The sequence below is a fragment of the Vidua macroura genome, chromosome 8 (genome assembly GCF_024509145.1).
Source record: "Vidua macroura isolate BioBank_ID:100142 chromosome 8, ASM2450914v1, whole genome shotgun sequence".
In the NCBI taxonomy this organism is placed as follows: Eukaryota; Metazoa; Chordata; class Aves; order Passeriformes; family Viduidae; genus Vidua; species Vidua macroura.
This window is the reverse complement of record NC_071578.1, coordinates 2,728,146-2,747,362: the sequence shown is the minus strand read 5'-3', so window position 1 is coordinate 2,747,362 and position 19,217 is coordinate 2,728,146. Positions and strand designations below refer to the sequence as shown.

Sequence of the window (19,217 nt, the reverse complement as noted above, 5' to 3'; positions counted from 1 at the left end):
GGCGCGGAGGGGCCGCCGAGGGGCGGCGGGCCGGGCCCGGCCGGGCTGGCTCCGCCCGCACCACATGACTCCGCCGTCGGGAGAAACTTTTCCCGTCCCGCGGTCGGAAAATGGCGGCGTAGGGAGCGGGGCTCTGGCATCCCGGCGGCTCCCGGCGCCATGACCCGCTGGGTGCCCACCAAAAGGGAGGAGAAGTACGGCGTAGGTGAGGACGCGCCCGCCCCGCTCCCGCCTGTTGCGCACAGGGGCACCCCCCGGCCGCGGCCTCCCCGTCCCTGCCCGGCTCCCCGCTCCACTCCGCGGCCGGGCTGGAGCGCGGTGTTCCCCTCCGGTTCCTGCCTCCCCCGCCCGGCTCCTCCTGGCTCCCAGGAACTCGAGGAGTTGTCCGGGAGCGCCGTGCCCCGCTGGGAGAAGTTGCCTTTCTCCCTGCGCTGCGTTCCTGTCGCTCCCCGAGCGCTGCGCGGAGCGAAGAAGCTCGGGGTTGTTTTCACGCCGGGCTCTCGCTCCGCGCGGCGGAGCGGGATGCGCTCGCAGGCTGGCTCCTGTGGGAGCCCAGCCCGTGCCCCGTGTGCTGTCCCTCCGTGGGAGGCGCAGGCAGCGCGGCTCTGGGCTCTGCGGAGTGTGATGCTGATGCGGATCAGGGCTTTCCCTGCGCGCCGGGATCCATTTCCTACTCCGCTCCTTCCGTCCCGCTCGAACAGAGGGGGATTGTTCCCAGCTGGTGGCTCGCACATCCCCGCTGGGACTAAACGGGACCGAACCCCCGTGAGGTTTGTGCCGAGAGGGCTCCGCACGAGTTTAAAGATGTTGCCTTTGGAGCAAAAGGTTTTATTTCGGGGGTTCAGTGCAGGAAACTTTGTTGGCGTGAATGAGCGTTTGTCTGGGGGAAGGAAATAATAAATCTGACTATTCAAGTTGGAAACGTGAAGTTCAATGCCCACCGCAGTTGTTGGGCTGGATTGATTGTGAGGAACAACTTTTCATAGAAATGCACAGCTAAGCCTCATAAAAAAAGCGAGCAGGAAGAAGGGAGTTTCTGGGGCCGAGTAAAACCTGAGTGAATTGTGGGAATTAATTTTAAATTCTGTGTGCATGTCCCTAGGAAACCACAGCTTGGCTTTTGAAAATTACTAGAAAAGCCCAATTCCAGTGTGTGGGACCTGCGGGTGATTCCAGCGCTGAGGATGCAGGACAAGCACAGGGAAGCAGAAATGCCACTGCTGGCAGTCGCTTGTTAAGTTTCCAAATTTTCTGCCTGGTGTTTTGGAGTGACTGAATTGTCACGTAGTATGAGCTGATATTCCAACCCTCAACTCTCAAAAGCAAGTTCCTCTTTTGCAGGAGCTCCGTGGCTGGTGCTGTGGTGGGAGTGACTGCCCAGGCCCAGCTTTCCAGGAATGTCTTGATTTGAAAGTGACACGAGAGAAAAAAGTGAAATAGACTTGATTGTTTCATAACATAGTTTATGTGTACTTGCATCTCCGGTGTGGGGGATTGCATGTGTAGTAAGAAAACTGGTTTTAAATGTGATTTAAGAATAAAAAACCCTTCCAGTTTGAGAAAGCCTAAGGCAATGCGCTTGGTTGGTGTTTTTTGTGTCCACTGCTCTGCAGAGCTGTTTGTAATGGTTTTATAGTAGATTTATGTTTCTCTGATAGTTTGTTTTCTTTTTCCTGCAAGGAGGCTGAGATCCTCACCAAACAGGGATTTCTCTGCTGCGTGACAGGGATGTGAGAGTTGGAAGTGGATGAAGTGTCACAAGGAGCTAAATCAAATTTAGAGCTAATTGAACATTGGATTCACTGCCTGTGCCATTCTGTTACAGGCTGCTTTGGGAGGAATAGTGTCTTTTTATTTTTATGGGTGTTCTCCTAAAGAAAATGAATATTCAGTTTGGTTCTATGTGTTCTATGGACCTTTATGTTGTTAAGAAAGGGCACTGTGAGTCTTCTGATGTTTTATTTTTTGGATGTTGTGGAGATGGAGAGTTTGATGCAACAGTTGTGTAGTTCCAAACAGAATTGGAGACAGCACTGTTAACCTGAAAATTCGGACTTGAGACGATTTTTCTTCCTATTTGCCATGACCAGTCCTGGGGCTGATGTTGACTCAGTATTGTCTGTCAGGGAGAAAATCCCTAATAGGAATGCTAATGGGACTTAGTGAAACATAGTGTACAGTGCTTTGGGTGTCTCACCAATCCATGCAAATATCTCCAAATGCATGGTGCCCGACTCATTCCAGTGGTGATCAGTGGCAGGGTGAGGAGCAGTGGCTGTGAGCTAAGCCAGGAGAAGTTCCACCTCACCATGAGGAAGAACTTCTTTCCATGAAGGGTGGCAGAGCTCTGGAACAGCTGCCCAGGGAGGGCGTGGAGCCATCCCAACCCACCTGGGCGTGTTCCTGTGTCACCTGCTGCAGGTGGGATGGACTGGATCATCTCCAGAGGTGCCTTCCAACCCCTAATATTCTGGGATTCTGTGTGCAGGCTTCCCCAAGCAGAAATATAGGAAGGTGTGTTGTTGTGGTTACGTTTATTTCGCAGCAGTGGGAACTCAGAAATGTACACGTCTCTATATACAGACATATGTACATATAAAATACACACATGTGCTTATATAACACATTCATATCCCTTCTCCCCCTCCTCTGGTATATCCCTGTGCACACAACAGAGTTTTCATAACATCTCAAGGGGTGAAGATTTGCTGGCTGTGATGCAGCTGGAAGGAGTGATGCCAAGAAGCCTGTAGTGACAGCTGGTAGGACACAGGTGTGTTAAGGAGCGCTCCCACAGTGGGATTTGGGGATGCTGCTGGATGCCCTGCATGCCTCTAAAGTGAATTTGCTGCCCCGAGCCTCTGTGCAGAGGCATTATCTCAGCAGGCAGTTGAGAGAGTGACTCAGCTCTGCTTCCTGAGAGAGTTCAGGGCTCGGCTGCAGGAGGAATGGGTGTGGATCTAATGGGATAATACGGATATTAGGGTAACATGCGGGGAGCCAGGCGGAACGGGGACATGATCAGCTTCCTTGGAGGAGCTTTTCCCTGCTCCCAGTGCTGCAGATCCTTGGCCTTCATCTCAATCCTGCCTTTCATCCCTCGCCCTGAGCTGGTGGGGAGGAGTGTGGCTGTGTGGAGGGCACCACGTGGGTGTGTGGCTTCCTACACGGGGACATCAGAGGCTTCCAGAGGGTCCTGAGAGCTGTTTGTGTCCCCTCAGTGTCACAAAGTGGCCGTGGAGTGTGGCTGCTCAGTCTCCCGTGTGATGTGAGATTTGTAATTTTGGTGCTTTTCCTTCTGCTGGGGAAAAGGGATGTAAGGAGCTGCTTTGGGAGGTCTGGGAGCCTGACCAGCCCCTCTGAGACAGTGCACAGGGGCTGTGGTAGCTTCCAAATCCTGAATTCTGCTGTTCTTTGCCCCTTTGGGCTGAGAACTGCAGTGAGGTAGAACTGCTGCTGCTGTGGTTAAAAAATACGATATTTAAAATGCCTTTGTGTTCAAAGGTTTGTGTTCATATGGAGTAGTCAGATCACTGCTGTGGTAGTTTAATCCTTTTTTTTTTTTTTTTTTAATTGAATAAATGGTGAAACAGAAAATTAGTACTACATGCCCTTGGATGGTCAAATGTAAAAGGAGAACTTCCCAGTTGCAGAGCTTGAGTCCCCATCCCTGAAGGTGTCCAGGGAAGGACTGGATGTGGCACTTGGTGCTCTGGGCTGGGGACAAAGTGGGGATAGGGATTGGACTTTGACTTGATGCTCTTGGAGGTTTTTTCCAAATTCAGTGAGTTCCAGTGTTTTTGTTTGCTACTGGTGAGTTTTTGTTGTGTGTCATGATTTGGCAAATCATACCAAGCCTAATTTTAGGTGGGGACACTGGCCACACTTCATGGTCAGAGTGTTTCAGTGCCTCTCTGAGATTGGGATAGCTTTTCCAAAGGGATTTATGGAAATACCTTCCCACCAGGTACATAGAAATAGATACATTTTATTATTAGGGGAGGGCTTTAAGGAGCTGGTGGACTAAGAGGTGATACAATGATCATGATTTAAAAGTTTTGCGGCTGAGCTTTGCTCTTGTAATGTCTCTTTGAAGGGGGGGGGATAAGGATTTATCAAGAGTAAATCCTACAGCTGAGTACTGCTGCTTCTCTTCTGCTGCTTCAGGGAGGGCTGTGGTGCTTTAGGACAGATTTAAGGCTTTTGTGGAACCCTGGAGTCACAGCCCAGGCTGTGAGGAGCTGTGGTGGCATGTGGGGACTCTTGTTTAAGGTGATGATCTTATGCACATTTGTGCCTCAGAACAGGGAAGGAAACATTTGAAGGAGATTGAAAAAGATGCATCTTAGGAATGAATCTTGGTGATTTTAGTGCTGCTGTGCTCTGAGGTTTGGAGCTGCCTGGCAGGACAGGGGACTGCTGTCAGTGACAGCAGGGCTGTGCTGTGACACATCCCAAACCCGTGGAGCAAAAGTGGAAGCGTAAAATGTCCGTGGAAGATTTGCTGCTGCATTGACCAGAGCATTGGAGTGAGCACATGCAGGTTCAGTTTCCTAGGGCCAGCACATCCCATGGACTCCCAGATCAGGGTTTTATTTGGTACATCCCTCTGCTGGGAGGAAGTGCTGAGAGAACTGGGATTGTTCAGCCTGGAGAAGAGAAGCCTCGGGGTGACCTCATTGTGGACTTACAGTGCCTGAAGGAACTGACAAGGAAGATGAGATGGAGGGACAGGACAAGGGGAAGTGGCTTTAAAATGACAGAGAATGGGATTAGATGGGATTTTGGGAAGGAATTGTTCCCTGTGAAGGTGGGGAGGAATTCCCAGAGCAGCTGTGGCTGCCCCTGAATCCCTGGCAGTGCCCAAGGCCAGGTTGGAGCAGCCTGGGACAGTGGGAGGTGTCCCTGCCATGGCAGGGGTGGAATGGGATGGGATTTATTATCCCTTCCAACCCAACCCATTCCATGGTTCTATTTTCCAATACCCTTTAATTCCCTGCTTGCTGAGGATTGCATTTCTGTGCTGCCCCATCCCTGGCACCTCCTGAAGCAGAGGGCAGGGGCTGGAAGATGCACCACACCTTTTCCTACAGGAATGACCTGAGTTGGACTGCAGGCTTGTGCCCAGCTCCTCCCAGTTTGCTCAGCAGCCACTATTGTTCTCTGTCAATAAACACTTGTTGCAAACAACAGATTGGAGAGGGATAGCCTTACCAGATAAGTGGAAGGGAGTGTGGACTTCTGTTTGTTTTCATCCAGGTCAGCAACAGCATTACAAGCTGGGATTGTTCTGAGAAATGAGTCCTGATAGGTTTTTCCAGGAATTATTTTTTCTCACAGGGCACAAACTGACTTCAGGTAGCCAGCTGCTTATGGCCATAATACAGAGCTTTTATTTAACTTTGCAAAGGAAGTTTTCAGTTGGTTTAGGGAATTTTCAGCTGGTGATTTTACTCTTTATCCTATAAAATAAAAAAGGAGGTAGAAAAGTGAACTTTTACACTTTACATGGTATGCAGGTATGGCAGTGACAGTAGTAGGGGGGCTGATTTAAGGTGTTTGATTTGGTATTTCCATCCCTGGAAATGTCCAAGGCCAGGTTAGATGGGGTTGGAGCACTGGGATAGTGGAAGGCAGGTGGCAAGGGGTGAAATGGGATGAGCTTTAAGGTCCCTTCAACCCAAACCATTGTGGGATTCTCTGACTTGAAGTAGCACCTTGGTGGGTTTTGTAATTATCCCTTTATCTGTTCTGTTGGAAATGCCTGACCTAGGTGCACCCACACAATGCTGCTTTCGGGCTCTTTGCCACACCTGGCACAGATTTCTCTGTGTTACAAAGGCATTTTCCTTTCTGCAAAGGCAAAGCTTCAGGGAAGGAGAGGGGGCAAAAAACAGACAACTTAAAATCAGACTTTCTCCAGGAAGCCCCTCTGTCAGCTTGCAGCTACAGGAGTAAGAGTTGGGGCAATTTTTCCTTCAAATATTGGCATTTCTGGAGTTTGTCCTGTGCTGGCTGTCGAGCATGTGGAGGATCCTTTGCTTTGTGTGATCCTTCAGTGTGGTCCTGCAGGACTGAAATCCAATAGCTCTTGTTAAACACCTGGGGATGTGTCCAGCTGGAGATAAATAGCTGGGGCTGAATCCTCTTTATGAATGGAAGCTCCAACAAGAGACTGCCTCCAATCCAGTTGTCAAGAATTTATTCCATCCAAGGTGTCAGTTTTTCTGTCCCCTTTGATTTCCTGTGAGTCCAAAACTTCCTCAAAATTCTCTGTGGAGCTGCTCCTACTTATGGGTATTCTTTGGCACGGTGGTGGACCACTGACAAGTCAGATTTTTTCTTTTTTATTAAACTTAAAAGTGGTTTTAGTTCTGTTTCCTAGCCTGTGGTGGCCCCCCAGGCTGTTCTGACAATAGTAATTTTCTGAGTAAGGCTTTAATGAATTCCTTGATGAGTTATTGGAATACTTTCCTCCTTTAGCTTAGAGGAGGAGGAATTGAAATCACGCCCTGTCTAAACCAAAAAAATGTTCAATAAGAGAGAATTCTTGTAATTCTGAAACTTCCTCTCCCTTTTCAGGCTGTAGTTGTGCAAACATTTATATATTTATAGAATTATCTGCCCATATTTATGTAATTTGTGCATTAAATCTGATTTCTGATGAAAAGATTTGCAATACAAGAAGCTGCAGTTGCTGCATTTCAGTTTCATCAGCAGAAATATGAAATATCTCTGGAAATATTTTTCTGCTCCGTGTAGCTTTGTGACTAAACTGAAATAGTTGCATTGAGAACTATTATGTGTAATCATGTACCCTCTATGTAACAAAACAAACAGATGGGTGAAGAACTGAAGCAACCATTGAGTGCCATACATGAATTTGGGGTTTTTTGTATGTTTTTTTTTAGCACTGCTGATTTATTTCGAGTGCTGCTTATACTATTTCAGCACAACCCTTTTTAGAACGTGTTTGCAGAGGGTTTTGGTGGCTGATTTTTGCCTTGAGGGTGTTGGAGTAGCAAAATACCTTTGTGTTCCCTAGTAGAAAATACCGACAAGTGAGTGGAACAGGATTTGCTGTGTGATTTCTGAATGGGAATGGCAGCAAAATTGTACATAATCAATGTTTGTGCTTGTAGGCACTTGGGTTTTTGAGGCGCTCTGTTTGTACATCCCTGCTCTTGTAGTGGCTGTGCCACTTCTATGGATGTGCTGCAGAAATTACTGAATATTGAGGTGGAAAACCTGCTGGAGCAGCTGCCTGGCTGAGCAGGGCTGGGGGTTTTGGGAAAATCTCGTTGGCCCACGTGGGGAGGGCGTCAGGAATGATCTGCCTTGAGGAGGAACCTCCTGGCCTGACCTGGGCAGCTCCTGGCTGGTTCTGGCAGAGCATTTGGAACATTTGGCAGTGCAGGGTGGGCGCTTGGGACTGGAGAGAGCACAGGGCTAATGTTGATTATTACTGTTTTTGTTTGGGTTAGGGTTGGGATTGAAAATGTATGAGATCGTGTTTTGGGATTTAGATGTTTATTACTTCTTATTTACATTACAGTTTTGTAAGTTGTGAGTTTTGCAGTCTTTTACTAACAAGCGGCAAAATGATTTTGTATCTATTTTTATAAGGTTTTGTTAAGGAAAAACTAAGAAATGACACAAATTATTTTTGTTTTTATTTTTAACTTAACTAATTACTCGTGTTCTGTACTCTGTAGACTTTTTTGTTTAATTACAAAATACTACTTAAACTCGTGAAGAAGGACTAGTTACTGCTTTAAAACTTAGTTTTATATATATATTACTATATTTTAAAACTTTAAAATCTAAGTTTTTTACTATGTGACATTGCACACTTCTATTTAAACGATACACTTATTTTACTGTTATTAGTTAATTTTGGAAGCTTTTTTTGCTGTTTTTAGCTTGAGTGCAGTGTTTTCTTGGGGGTCTGTGCCTTTCAACCCAGAAAGTCTAAAATTCTCAGCCATCCAGGGTTCCAACACAGAGCCTCTGAAATACCTGAGAGCCTCTTGAGGCACGCAGATGCCTTCTGCAAGTGCAGCCTGAGGTGTTTGTGTTTGCTCTGCCTTCCTCCTCCTGCTTATCCAAACAAAGCACGGAAGTGCCGGCGTCACCGCCTGGGAGCTGGATGGAATAAAATAACATCTGTGAGGGAAAGAGCTCGAGTGTCCTGGGGAGGACAAGGAAAGATGGGGCCACACTGTGCCCAAAAACCTTCAGCTGGGCTGTGTTAGGGTTTCCCCATTTCCATACATGGAATAAAAAGGAAAATCAGAACTCAGAACAAGGCCAGAGTGTCCTGGGAGGACAAGGAAAGCTGAGGCCACACCATACCCAAAAACCTTCAGCTGGGCTGTGTTAGGGTTTCCCCATTTCCATACATGGAATAGAAAGGAAAACCAGGACTCAAAACAGCACCTGAGTGTCCCAGGAGAACAAGGAACAGATGAGTCCACACCATACCCAAAACCCTTCAGCTGGGCTGTGTTAGGAGGGTTTTCCCAATTTTTCATGCATGGAATAGAAAGGAAAACCAGGACTCAGAACAGCACCTGAGTGTCCCAGGAGGACAAGGAACAGATGAGTCTACACCATACCCAAAACCCTTCAGCTGGGCTGTGTTAGGGTTTCCCCGTTTCCATACATGGAATAAAAAGGAAAACCAGGACTCAGAACAGGGCCCGAGTGTCCCAGGAGGACAAGGAACAGATGAGTCCACACTGTGCCCAAAAACCTTCAGCTGGGCTGTGTTAGTTTTTTCCCAATTTTCATACATGGAATAAAAGGGAAAAAACAGAACTCAAAACAGGACCTGAATGTCCTGGGAGGACAAGGAAAGCTGAGCCCACACCATACCCAAAAACCTTCAGCCAGGCTGTGTTGGGAGGATTTTCCACATTTTCATGCATGGAATAAAAAGGAAAACCAGGATTTGGAACAGGACCTGAATTTCCCAGGAGGACAAGGAACAGATGAGTCCACGCTGTGCCCAAAAACCTTCAACTGGTCTGTGTTGGGAGGATTTTCCCAATTTTCATGCATGGAATAAAAGGAAAAAAATCAGAATTAAGGGAGAACATGGCCAGCCCCAGTGCTGCTGGTGCCTCTGGGAGTGGGCAGAGGTACAGGATGATGGGAAGCTCCACCCTTGCCTTCCCTGCCTCCCAGCTGCTGCTTTAGCCTGGAGCATCCTCCTCATCGTGCCAGCTGGTCTGCAGGAAAAGATGCTGGCAGCAGGGAATGGTTCAGGGCAGGGAGTTGGGTGCTTTTATTGAGGAGTTGCTTCATGCAGAGTGTGCAGTGTTGTCTGTGGATCAGAAATGAAGTGGAAGCAACTGGTAATAGGAAAAAAGTGCTCCTGTAGTAGAGCCTGCCACAGGAAATCTCCCTGTGCTGAGCCAGATGGGAGCTGTTGATGAGAATTTGAGTTTGTGAGTCTTGAGGCAGATGGTGAAGGATTGAGAAGGACGCTGGCTTTCAGGAAAATCTGCTGTGCCTGTGACTGCAGCGAGCAAATCCTGCCCTGCCAGGGCTGGGGATTAGCAGGGCTTGGAATGTCCTGTAAATGCTGTCCTGTGAAGGAGGGCTTGCACTGTGCAGAGATGGTGAAATGTGTCACTTGGGCCAGGGAAGTTAGAGATAAGGGCCTGTGGGAATGTTTCTGTTGATAAATATGAGGTCAGTCTCTCAAAGTGGGAGTGTATGAGTGAAAACTAACATCAACATGACAAGAAGTCTTTAATTACTCTTTTGAGGATGTGTCCAGCAGCTGTTGTTTGATTGGCTTTGACTTTTTCCTGCTGCTTTGGGGTGCTGTGGGAGAATTAGTTTCTTTTGCATCACTCCATGGCTCATTTCTAGTTTTAATATAGAAAATAATACTTACACTCAAGCCTTTAGTATGCTCTGCCTAGCCCGAGGTAGTGGTGATGTTACCTGGTGTCCAGCCTCTATTTTTCCTTTATTTCTCTTCTTTTGTCCTTACAAATTCCCACCAATTTTCTGCCAGCATCACCTGTTACCTTGTCATCCCTGCAGGAATTCCTTCCTTCCTGCTCACCTTTTTCCCATTGTTATACTGCCTCAGTCTTGTTTGTTATATTTTTTCTTGCCATGACTGGTAGATGTTGATATTTCCATCAGTCCATCACTTTCTTTGACCAAGAATCTTAGGTGGAGAAGACTTGAAAGCCTATTTTATTTCCTTCTGTCTGAGCCTGGTGTATCATGTGTTTTTTTTGTTTGTTTGTTTGTTTGTTTGTTTGTTTTTGGTTTTTTTTGTTTTGTTTTTTCCTTCTGTGGATTGATCTCTGAAGTTTCCAGTGTGAAGGGTAAATGGTGTGACTCAAACTGGGTGTAAAAAAAAAAAAGTTTATGGCAATTTAATTTTTTAAAACAAATTTTGGAGGTATTTTGGCTTCTGTTTCACATCAGAGTTGATCTGTGGAAGGTTTGTGTTTGGCGTGGCAGGATCCAGCTCTGTCCTTGCCTGTCAGCAACACCTCTGTAGCTGCTGACAATCTGTGTGCCACCTCTGTCACCTCCACTGTGCTGCTCTGCCCTTTTTTGGTGCTGCTCACTGGCATTTGGGCATAAAAGAGCCAAACATTTTGTCCAGGCCATGGCAGGAGTGTGCACAGGGGCAGCTCAGAATTCCTGGAGCACAGGGACTGCCTCACAAACAGCTGGCATTGGCTCCTTAGTAAAATTAATTTAGTGACATGTGACAAAGCACTGGATAAAGATCCTTTTTCCAGAGATTTCAGTCATGGAGCTTTTTTGGTGAGGAAACAGCTGTCCTTGCTGACACTGAAGGGGCTGGAGATCAAAACAGATTTTTTGTGGTGCAGAGATGTTTCTTGGCCAGTAATTTCCACAGTGTGTGAGTCAAATGGGACAAAACACCAACTCCAAACTTTCTGATGCACAGCCAGATATTTTTTTGGTATTTATTACACTACACTTCATTTGTATTTGTTGGTTGTTTTCTTGAGTGTTTGTCTGGAACAAAGACTCTTAAAAGGATTTAAAAGACACATGAGATGTTCATCTGGTAGCAGGGACATCTGCAGTTAGATGGGATTGCTCGAGCATTGCTGCCCTGAAGAGCTCCAGGAGGTGCTCATGGGTGAGGAATTTTTTTATAAGGTCTTGATCTGTCTCTAAGGTGCTGATTATGGGAATTGGACTTTGGGTTCTGTCTGGTGCCTCTCCTGCTCAATCCCAGGTTTGGGATGTTGATGGAGGTGGTGCTTGTGCAAGATTATGGCAAAGGCTTGGTGAAACCAGTGCTGCAGCCAAACTGGGGATGGGGTCCCAGCGGGTGGTGCAGTCCCCATCCCTGAAAGTGTCCCAAACGTGTGGATGTGGCACTTGGGGACGTGGGCTGGTGGTCACCATGGTGCTGGGCTGACTGTGGGGTGACCTCAGAATCATTAAAAGATTAGCAAAGTGTTTTTGGGAAAAACATCCCAAACCCTTAAGAATCAGTTGACTCTTCAAGGAGTGACTACAGTGTCTTGCTTTGAGCTCTGTGGGGAGGGAATTGTTATTCCCAAAAAATAAAGACTTGATATAGGCAGATAAGCACATTTTAGTCAAGAATTGAGAGAATGACTCAGTTGTGGTGCTGCTGACATTGTTGGAAGTTTTGTGTGGGATCAGCTCTGGTTTGATTTTCTAGTTGAATGTATTCTTGAAGTGATTTATTAATTGATTTTTATCAGTCACTGGTGCTGCAGAGGAGGCCTCTGTGTATTTACTGGGCTGTGATGACTGATGGAACTGGTTCACATTTTGCCTTAAACACAGAAAGTACAGTTTGGGCTTCCTGCAACAGCTGCAGTTTCCACAGTTAGAGCACACAAAGGTGAACGCGTTCTTGGCTGAAAACCAGGAGTTTTAGTACTTTTGGGGCTTGAATATTTAAAATATTGGCATAACTGCAAGTTTTTACAGTCTGGGTGTGATACCATCTATAACACAGCGTGCTGATCTTAAATCAAAATATAAACTTTTAAGACCAGGAGTTCATGTATTATATTTGTAAAGGGCTGTCTGGATGCTTCCATAACATTTATATTAAAAGTGTGGAAAATATGAAATAATTTTGTGGAGAGGAACTAGAATAATTGTGTGCCAGCTTAGGTTTTCAGGGTATGGGTAGTGACAGTTTTGCGAAATGCCTGGGTAAAGTGAGTGAAAAGTGAAATACTGGTGATCATTAATGAAATCTTGAGTTCTACAATTGTTTCCCTTTTTGCTGCATCTGCACATGACAGAATTTGTGTTGTTACCTTTGCATGCAGCAGCTTCTTCTTGTTCTTGGGCCATTCATGGAGCAAGAAGCATTTTTAAGGTTTAAATTGTTTTTCTCCAGAAAAGTGAAGGCTGCTTAGCAAGAGGACTGAGTTAGATTCCTCTGGGAAAATTGTACAAATATTCTCCCCACATTTCCCAACACAGGTCCCACTGCTGAGTGCTCCTGGTGTCTCTGAGGATGCTTTCCCCAAATGTAGCCAGGGCAAATGTGTGATTTATAGATCAAAAATGAGCTGCTTTGCTGGATATGAATTGAGTGTGGAGTGTGCTGGCTGTCATTAATTTGGTTTTTTAGTAGTTGTATTTTCAGGTAGAGGTGCTGCAAGTGGAGACGAGTTGAAGAGTTGAGAAATAACCACTGATTTTAGATGAATGCAGTATTTTTTCAGCGAGGGACGCAAATGTTTTAAGGTGAAAGTTACACTGTCCAGTCTAGCACAAACTTTGCTGCCTGTTGGAGCTTTCCAAGCAGACATTGAAGCAGATTTGGGGAATCATGGCAGGGAAATGAGTCCCCTGAAGCCGTTGTTTGCAGTGCTAGGAGCAGCGTGGATCTGCTCCTTGGCCAGGAGCTGGCTCTGCCCAGGGCATGTGCTGGCTGCTAATGCCTCCCCCTTTTCAGGGAATTCGTGGAGTGGTGCTGGGAAAATAACCTGCCAAAAGAGGGGGAAAGAATAATAAAAATACTCCCTTTCTTACAGCAGAGGTGAGCGAGTCACTGCTGGGTTAGTGGCACCTTAATCACCCTCCTGACATTAAAGTGGGACCAGCAGGGCGTTTTTAAAACACATTTTCCTTGGGTGATTGTGCTTGGGAAGGAAGGAGTTACAGCTTTGAATTATTCTGAATTAACAAGGGCAATTTGGAGGCTCAGGGCAGTGAGGGAAGGAAGTATAATTGTTATTTTTGATGTGTTTCAGTAGGCTTGAAGGGTGCCTTAGCAGTGGGGAGCCAAGTTCTCACCTGGGAATTCCTGTGTACGTCTGGGATTGATTACTGGGCTACACCAACTTCAAAATATTAATTGATTACACTATATACATATTAAAAATCATTGGTAATTTAAATAATAATAATAAAAAAAAGTTGGACTTGATGATCCTTGTAGGTCTCTTCCAACTCAGAATATTCAGTTATTAGGCTAGAAAAGGCTTTAGAATTATGAAATTAACTCATGATAAAGTGAATGGTTGTGAATGTACAGGTGGGTTCTTATTGTGCCAAAATTATGGAGCTCAAGGTCTGGAAGCAGAGATTTAGGGTGTTCCCCTACTCTGGTTTTCCCCCTTCCCAGAAGTCTGAATTTATGGAGCAAAACGTGATGCTGGGTCTTTAATGAACAGTGGGCTCATACCAGTTACGTTTCCTTATTTCTTCCAGAGTGAAAACAAAAATCGGTATGGGTTCACAGGATTCTCTGAGGTGGGGAAATTGGAATTTCAGGGATATGAACTCTGTGTGAGAGCTGCCCCAGTGCTGGACAGTGACCCTTTGTTAGGGCCAGTGGCCGAGCCAAGTCTGCTGGAAGCCGCCTGGAGCATGTGATTGCCCCTGCTTTGGAGCAAAACAATTTTTCCCTGTTTTTGCAAAATGCTGCTCTTATCTTTGAATGCATTCAGCGCTGTTTGACTGGCTCCCATGGTGATGTTTTCCCCCCAGTTCCGGCGTGAGGTGCAAATTCAGGAAAAGCGTCGCTGATTTCCCATTTCTGCCCTAGCCTGGCTGTTTTGGGAGAGAGGGGGAGAGTGTTGCTGGGGCTCCCAGCAGCTCATTCCTCTCCCTGGGTGTTCCTTTGGGGAAAGCAGAACAAGTTCCTTGGGGTTTCTTTGGCTTGGGGTCTGTACTCTTGCTGTTGGAGACAGCCTGATAATGTGATGGCAGAGAAATTGAGTCAGGTTTGATGTGCAAAAAGCCTCAAACTCCCTTCATCCTTTTTCTCCCATTCCAGAGGCTTTCCTGAGACAGAAACAGAGGAATTTTCGTTTTGTTTTCCCTTGTAGAAATACTGAGGAGGAAGAACAGTAGGAAATGAAAGCATCTTCCCATCACCTCATTTCCTCCTTGCTTTAGGCTCTTTGCTCTGCATCATCAGCTTGGTGTGGCAGTGAATTGTGTTTTTTTTTTTTTTTTTTTCTCGTTTCCACAGCAGTGCAAGAGGGCTTCCAGTGTGTTGGAACTTGATTTTTGTGGTCATTGAAATGCCTATTAAAATATAGTTGTGCCATTAAGCTCACTGCTGTAGTAATGCTTAGTAAAAGACACCCTCTTAGTGCAGTAAGAATTTCCTGCCATGGCAAAGGAGAGGCTTGAAGAATTAGGGGGCTGATGCCTCAGGGATGTTCACAGGGAGCTCTGTGGCCTCCTGGAGCACCAAGTTGGGCCAGGGGAGCTTTGACATCATTTGTGTGGGTTTAGCCTGGAGTGCTGTGTTGGGAAGGACCTGAGGGTTTCTAAATCCCTTTCCCTGGATCGAAGAGTGAGCTTGTGGCATTTGGGATGTTGCACCTGTGTGTGTGTTGGACATAAACTAAAGCATGAGATGTTTCACTCAACATGAGGAGCTCCTCTCCACGAGGGTGGCAGAGCACTGGAACAGCTGCCAGGGAGAACATGGAGCCTCCTTCTCCAAGGGAGACATTCCAAACCCTCCTGGATGTGCTCCTGTCACCTGCCTTGGCAGGGGATGGACTGGATCATCTCCAGAGCTCCCTTCCAAACCTAGACATTTTGGGATTCTGTGGCTGGATTTGAGACTTCTCCTGAGGCTTGCCTTGCTGTTGATGGAGTTTTTGGGATTCTGTGGCTGGATTTGGGACTTCTCCTGAGGCTTGCCTTGCTGTTGATGGAGTTTTTGGGATTCTGTGGCTGGATTTGGGACTTCTCCTGAGGCTGTCCCTGCTGTTGATGGAGTTTTTGGGATTCTGTGGCTGGATTTGGGACTTCTCCTGAGGCTGTCCTTGCCATTGATGGAGTTTTTGGGATTCTGTGGCTGGATTTGGGACTTCTCCTGGGGCTGTCCCTGCTGTTGGAGTTGCTGCTGTCCCTGAGCAGGCTGGCCCCTGGGCTGAGGCTGGGCTGGGTGCAGCACTGCTGCCAGGGAAGGGCAGGGGTGGGGACACATCAGGGTGTGGAGCTGCAGCTCTGCCACTTGTGGTCACTTCTGCTCTCCTGGGGGCCCTCAGCTGGAGGATGTGGCCTGACTCACCACCAGCCCAGGCACATCTGATGCTCTGCCAGCACTCAGCAGAAGCTGGATGAGTTCCTCTTCTCTCCAGCCTTTAACTCTTTTCCTTCTCCTGCCCAGCAGAACCCTGGGGGCATTTTCTATGTAGCAGTGTTGAAGCTTTTGCAAATTTTCTAATAACCACATGTAGAAGTGGTTTTGAGTTTTGCTTAATTCCAAGCTCTGAAATCCTTTCTTGAGGCACAGATTGTTTTTTTGGGTGAGCACAGCTAATGCTCAGATGCTGTCCTTGCCTTCCTGGAGGATGGTGCCAGAGCAGGAGCCAAGTTCCAGCTCCTTAGTGGCCCTCATGAAATGTAGGAGGTCCAAGGGAACATCAAAACTCACTGTGATTCTGAGTTAGCACAAGACAGATGCCAAAACATCTGCCTCTGGATAATGTCTTGTGTTAGTCCAAATCAGCATCTTGCTTTTTGTGCGAGAGCCAGTGTTGAGAGCTCGGGGTGATGTGATTGCTCTTTGCATCCAGGGTGTTTCACTTAATGGACTTCTTAATATTAAAAATCAATTTGGATGTTCTTGATTGTGCTTCTTGTTAGCTGTGCATTATGGCACATTAATAATGCTGCTAGAGTCAATAATGATGTGTATATATATTTTTTTTAGTACTAGTTTCAGCTTTATACCCTCAGTACTTGGTGGTGGAGTACTCTGAATACAGATTAGCCAGGAGAAGGGGGGGAGAGCTGTTAAAATGGTGACAGAGCATCTCACTTCATTAGCTCCCTAAAAATAAAGTGCCTTGCTTGAAAGGGAGAAGGAAGGAAAGCAAGAAACTGAACTTGCTTCTTGGAAATCCTGGCTTCGTCCAGAACTCTTCATTTCACAGAATCCCAGATTTATTCAGGTTGGAAAAGAGCACCAGGATCTTTAAGGCCAAGTTGTGCCCGATCCCCACCTTGTCCCCAGCCCAGAGCCCTGAGTGCCACCTCCAGTCCTTCCTTGGGCACTCCAAACCTTCCTGGGTAGCCCCTTCCAACAGCTGACCACCCTTTCCATGGAGAAATTCTTCCTGATGTCCACCCTGAGCCTCTCCTGGTGCAACATTTCCTCTCCTCCTGTCCCTGTTCCCTGGAGCAGAGCCTGACCCCCTGGCTGTCCCCTCCTGTCAGGAGCTGTGCAGAGCCACGAGGTCCCCCCTGATCCCCCTTTTTTCCAGGTGTTATTTCTTTCTGTATTTTTAATGAGTGCAGAAAGGACAGGTGAGCATCTTGTTTTGTCCTCCTCGAGCTCTGCCAGCAGGACTCAGCAGGGTGGTTGCACTTAGGGAAGGCACCAGGCCCCAGCTTTGGTATTGTTCTGGATTTCTGAACTTTCCTCAGCTTATTAATGAATGAATTAATTAATGCACTTTGGGTGGTGAGTGATGAGGCACCAAATGTGACGCAGAGCACATTGCTCTGGTGTGAAACCTGAGGTGCTTAGAACAGCTTGGTGGCCCTTCACTCTTTGTGTCCTCACTTTGGAAAATAGGGGAGGCAGGCTGGCATTGCAGGGATTTCAGCCTGAGGGGTTCCAGAGGCTGGTTTAGGATTCTCTCACCCTCTGCAGATGCCCTGTGTATTCATGGAGGAGTTTGCAGCTGAGCCATTGTGTGTTTCAGGAATTTGCTGCTCCCAGAGAGGAGGAGTGAAAGGAACTGTCTCACCTTTGTAAGGGAAAGTGGTGATAAATCCTTTCTATCTACTTGAATTTGTGGGATTTGGGCTAATCCTGTGATAAAAGTCACATTCATGGATTTAATCAATAAGATTAGAGCATCACTGGGCAGGAGGAACCTCGAGCTGGATTTTCTCCTTTAGCTTGGTGGTAACTGTTCAGATCTGAGAATTTCTCCAGGCTTCTCCTCTCTGCAGGAAATTAATTTTTTTGGGAATGTTTGGATAACAGAATAATTAAAATACTGAGAAAGAACTCTGAATCAAGCTTGGTGAGACCAGGAATGACAAAACCCAAGGTGAAGATGAGAGGATCTACCCTTGGTTAATGTACACATGAAATAATTGCCTTTAACAGTTCTCAGGTGCAACTCTTGACTTAAACACTGCTTTTTTCCTTTTGCTTCTCCATTAGCCTCAGGTGTAGAAATCTGAAAGTCCTCTGGGTGAGTAGCAGAGGACTAAGGAATCTGCCTGAATACTTAAATCATCTGCTTTCATTTCAGGGAAAATAGGAAAACCTTCAGGTGTCTTTTAGTACCAGAGAATTTACAAAAGACTTTGCTTTCACCTCTGCAATTTGTCTACTTTTAGTGAAAAAGCACAGCTAGGATTTAGGGATTTTTTTTTTTTTAAAGCCAGTGTAAAATAGAGCAGGTAATGTGTTAAATGGAGTTTGGGTTCATTCAGGAGTTCAGAATGATTAATACAGCCTTTAAAGCAAAGTAATACCAGGCAATATTACTCTGGAACATCTTTATGCTATCTTAAGATCTCTCACCTTTTGTACAGTTAGAAAAAAGCTTTTTCAGTATAAATTGATATCACCTTTGTTTGCTTTTTCCTTTGTTTCCACCACTAATTCTTCTAGTGTTGGCCCCCTCATTTTTCTGACGTGTGCAGATTAATGAGTGCAGCTCCCAGAGGTGTTTGTTTTGTGTTCTTGAATGGTAAATGGGGGCTTGGTGCAATTACTGTAATGCCCTGTTCATTGCTCGTTTCTTTATCAACTCTTAGAGCTGAAAAAATGCCTCTCTCTGTGCCCACACTTAATCCTTTGCTTTTGGCACTTTGGGACTCTCATGTGGATGGTGGATTTTTTAAATAAAGCAAAACATACTTCGGTTCAAAAAAAAAACCTTAAAAATAGAAAGCTATACCTCAGGTTTTGAAATATTTTAAATGACAGTTCAGGATACAGTTGATGAGACAAAATGCAAACATACCAGTTTCATGCTTTACTCCTCCAAACTTTGTCTTTTCCTTTAATTAAAGCCTTGTCATTTGCTCCAATCAAGCATTTTTTATCACAACATCTTTTGAGGCCACTATGCATTAAAAAAAAAAAAAAATTCCTGTGAGAAGGAGTTACCTGCTCCCTTGCAGAGGAGTTTGTGGTGCAGTTCAAGCCTTGCTTTGTAATCACAGGGGTGGAATGCACTTTATAGTTATTTTGGTTGTTTGCTTCCCAATCTGTCAGTGCTGTTGGAAGCCGGAAATGTGATTTATTTTCTCTTGCAGACATATTTTTCACACGTATATATATATATTTAAAGATAAATCACCCCTCCCTGGCTCCTCAGTCAGTTGAGGTCAGTGGGAGCTGGCGTGGGCAGTAATTACCATTTGATGGCTGTTTGTCATCTTCTGTCAGAAGAATTGGTCATTCCACTGAGCTCCTGCTGCCTGACCTTCCTTGTTGTGACAGACACCAGTTTTGGCACTCTTGGGCATAAATTTCAGTGCCTTTTATTCATAGCTGCCTTTCATCCTGAGCGTTACTCCACTTAAATGCTGGAGAAATGCTCAGCTGAAGTGTGAATTGAGCACAGGACCGCTTTTTAATCTGTTCTAATGCAAATTTTTCCTGGCTGGCATGTGTGGTTTGAGTCAGTGAAGTTGCTTGTCAGGGTCCTGGAGGTGGGAGACTGTCCTTGGATTCATTTCTGGATGTGTGAACATCCCAGGGGCCC

At 46.0% G+C, this 19,217-nt stretch overlaps 1 protein-coding gene across 4 annotated transcripts in view; it reads left to right on the top strand.

Moving 5' to 3' along the window:
* The first annotated feature begins 49 nt into the window (after window positions 1-49).
* DOCK1 (dedicator of cytokinesis 1) overlaps window positions 50-19,217 on the top strand; it is a 272,498-nt gene continuing 253,330 nt past the window's right edge. Inside the window, exon 1 of one of the 4 annotated variants that reach the window (XM_053983755.1) lies at window positions 50-205. In XM_053983755.1, coding sequence (XP_053839730.1) covers window positions 160-205 — 46 coding nt within the window. In that variant the 5' untranslated portion in view covers window positions 50-159. The remainder of the gene's footprint in view (window positions 206-19,217) is intronic. The other 3 variants (XM_053983754.1, XM_053983756.1, XM_053983757.1) reach the window with 3 other exon arrangements.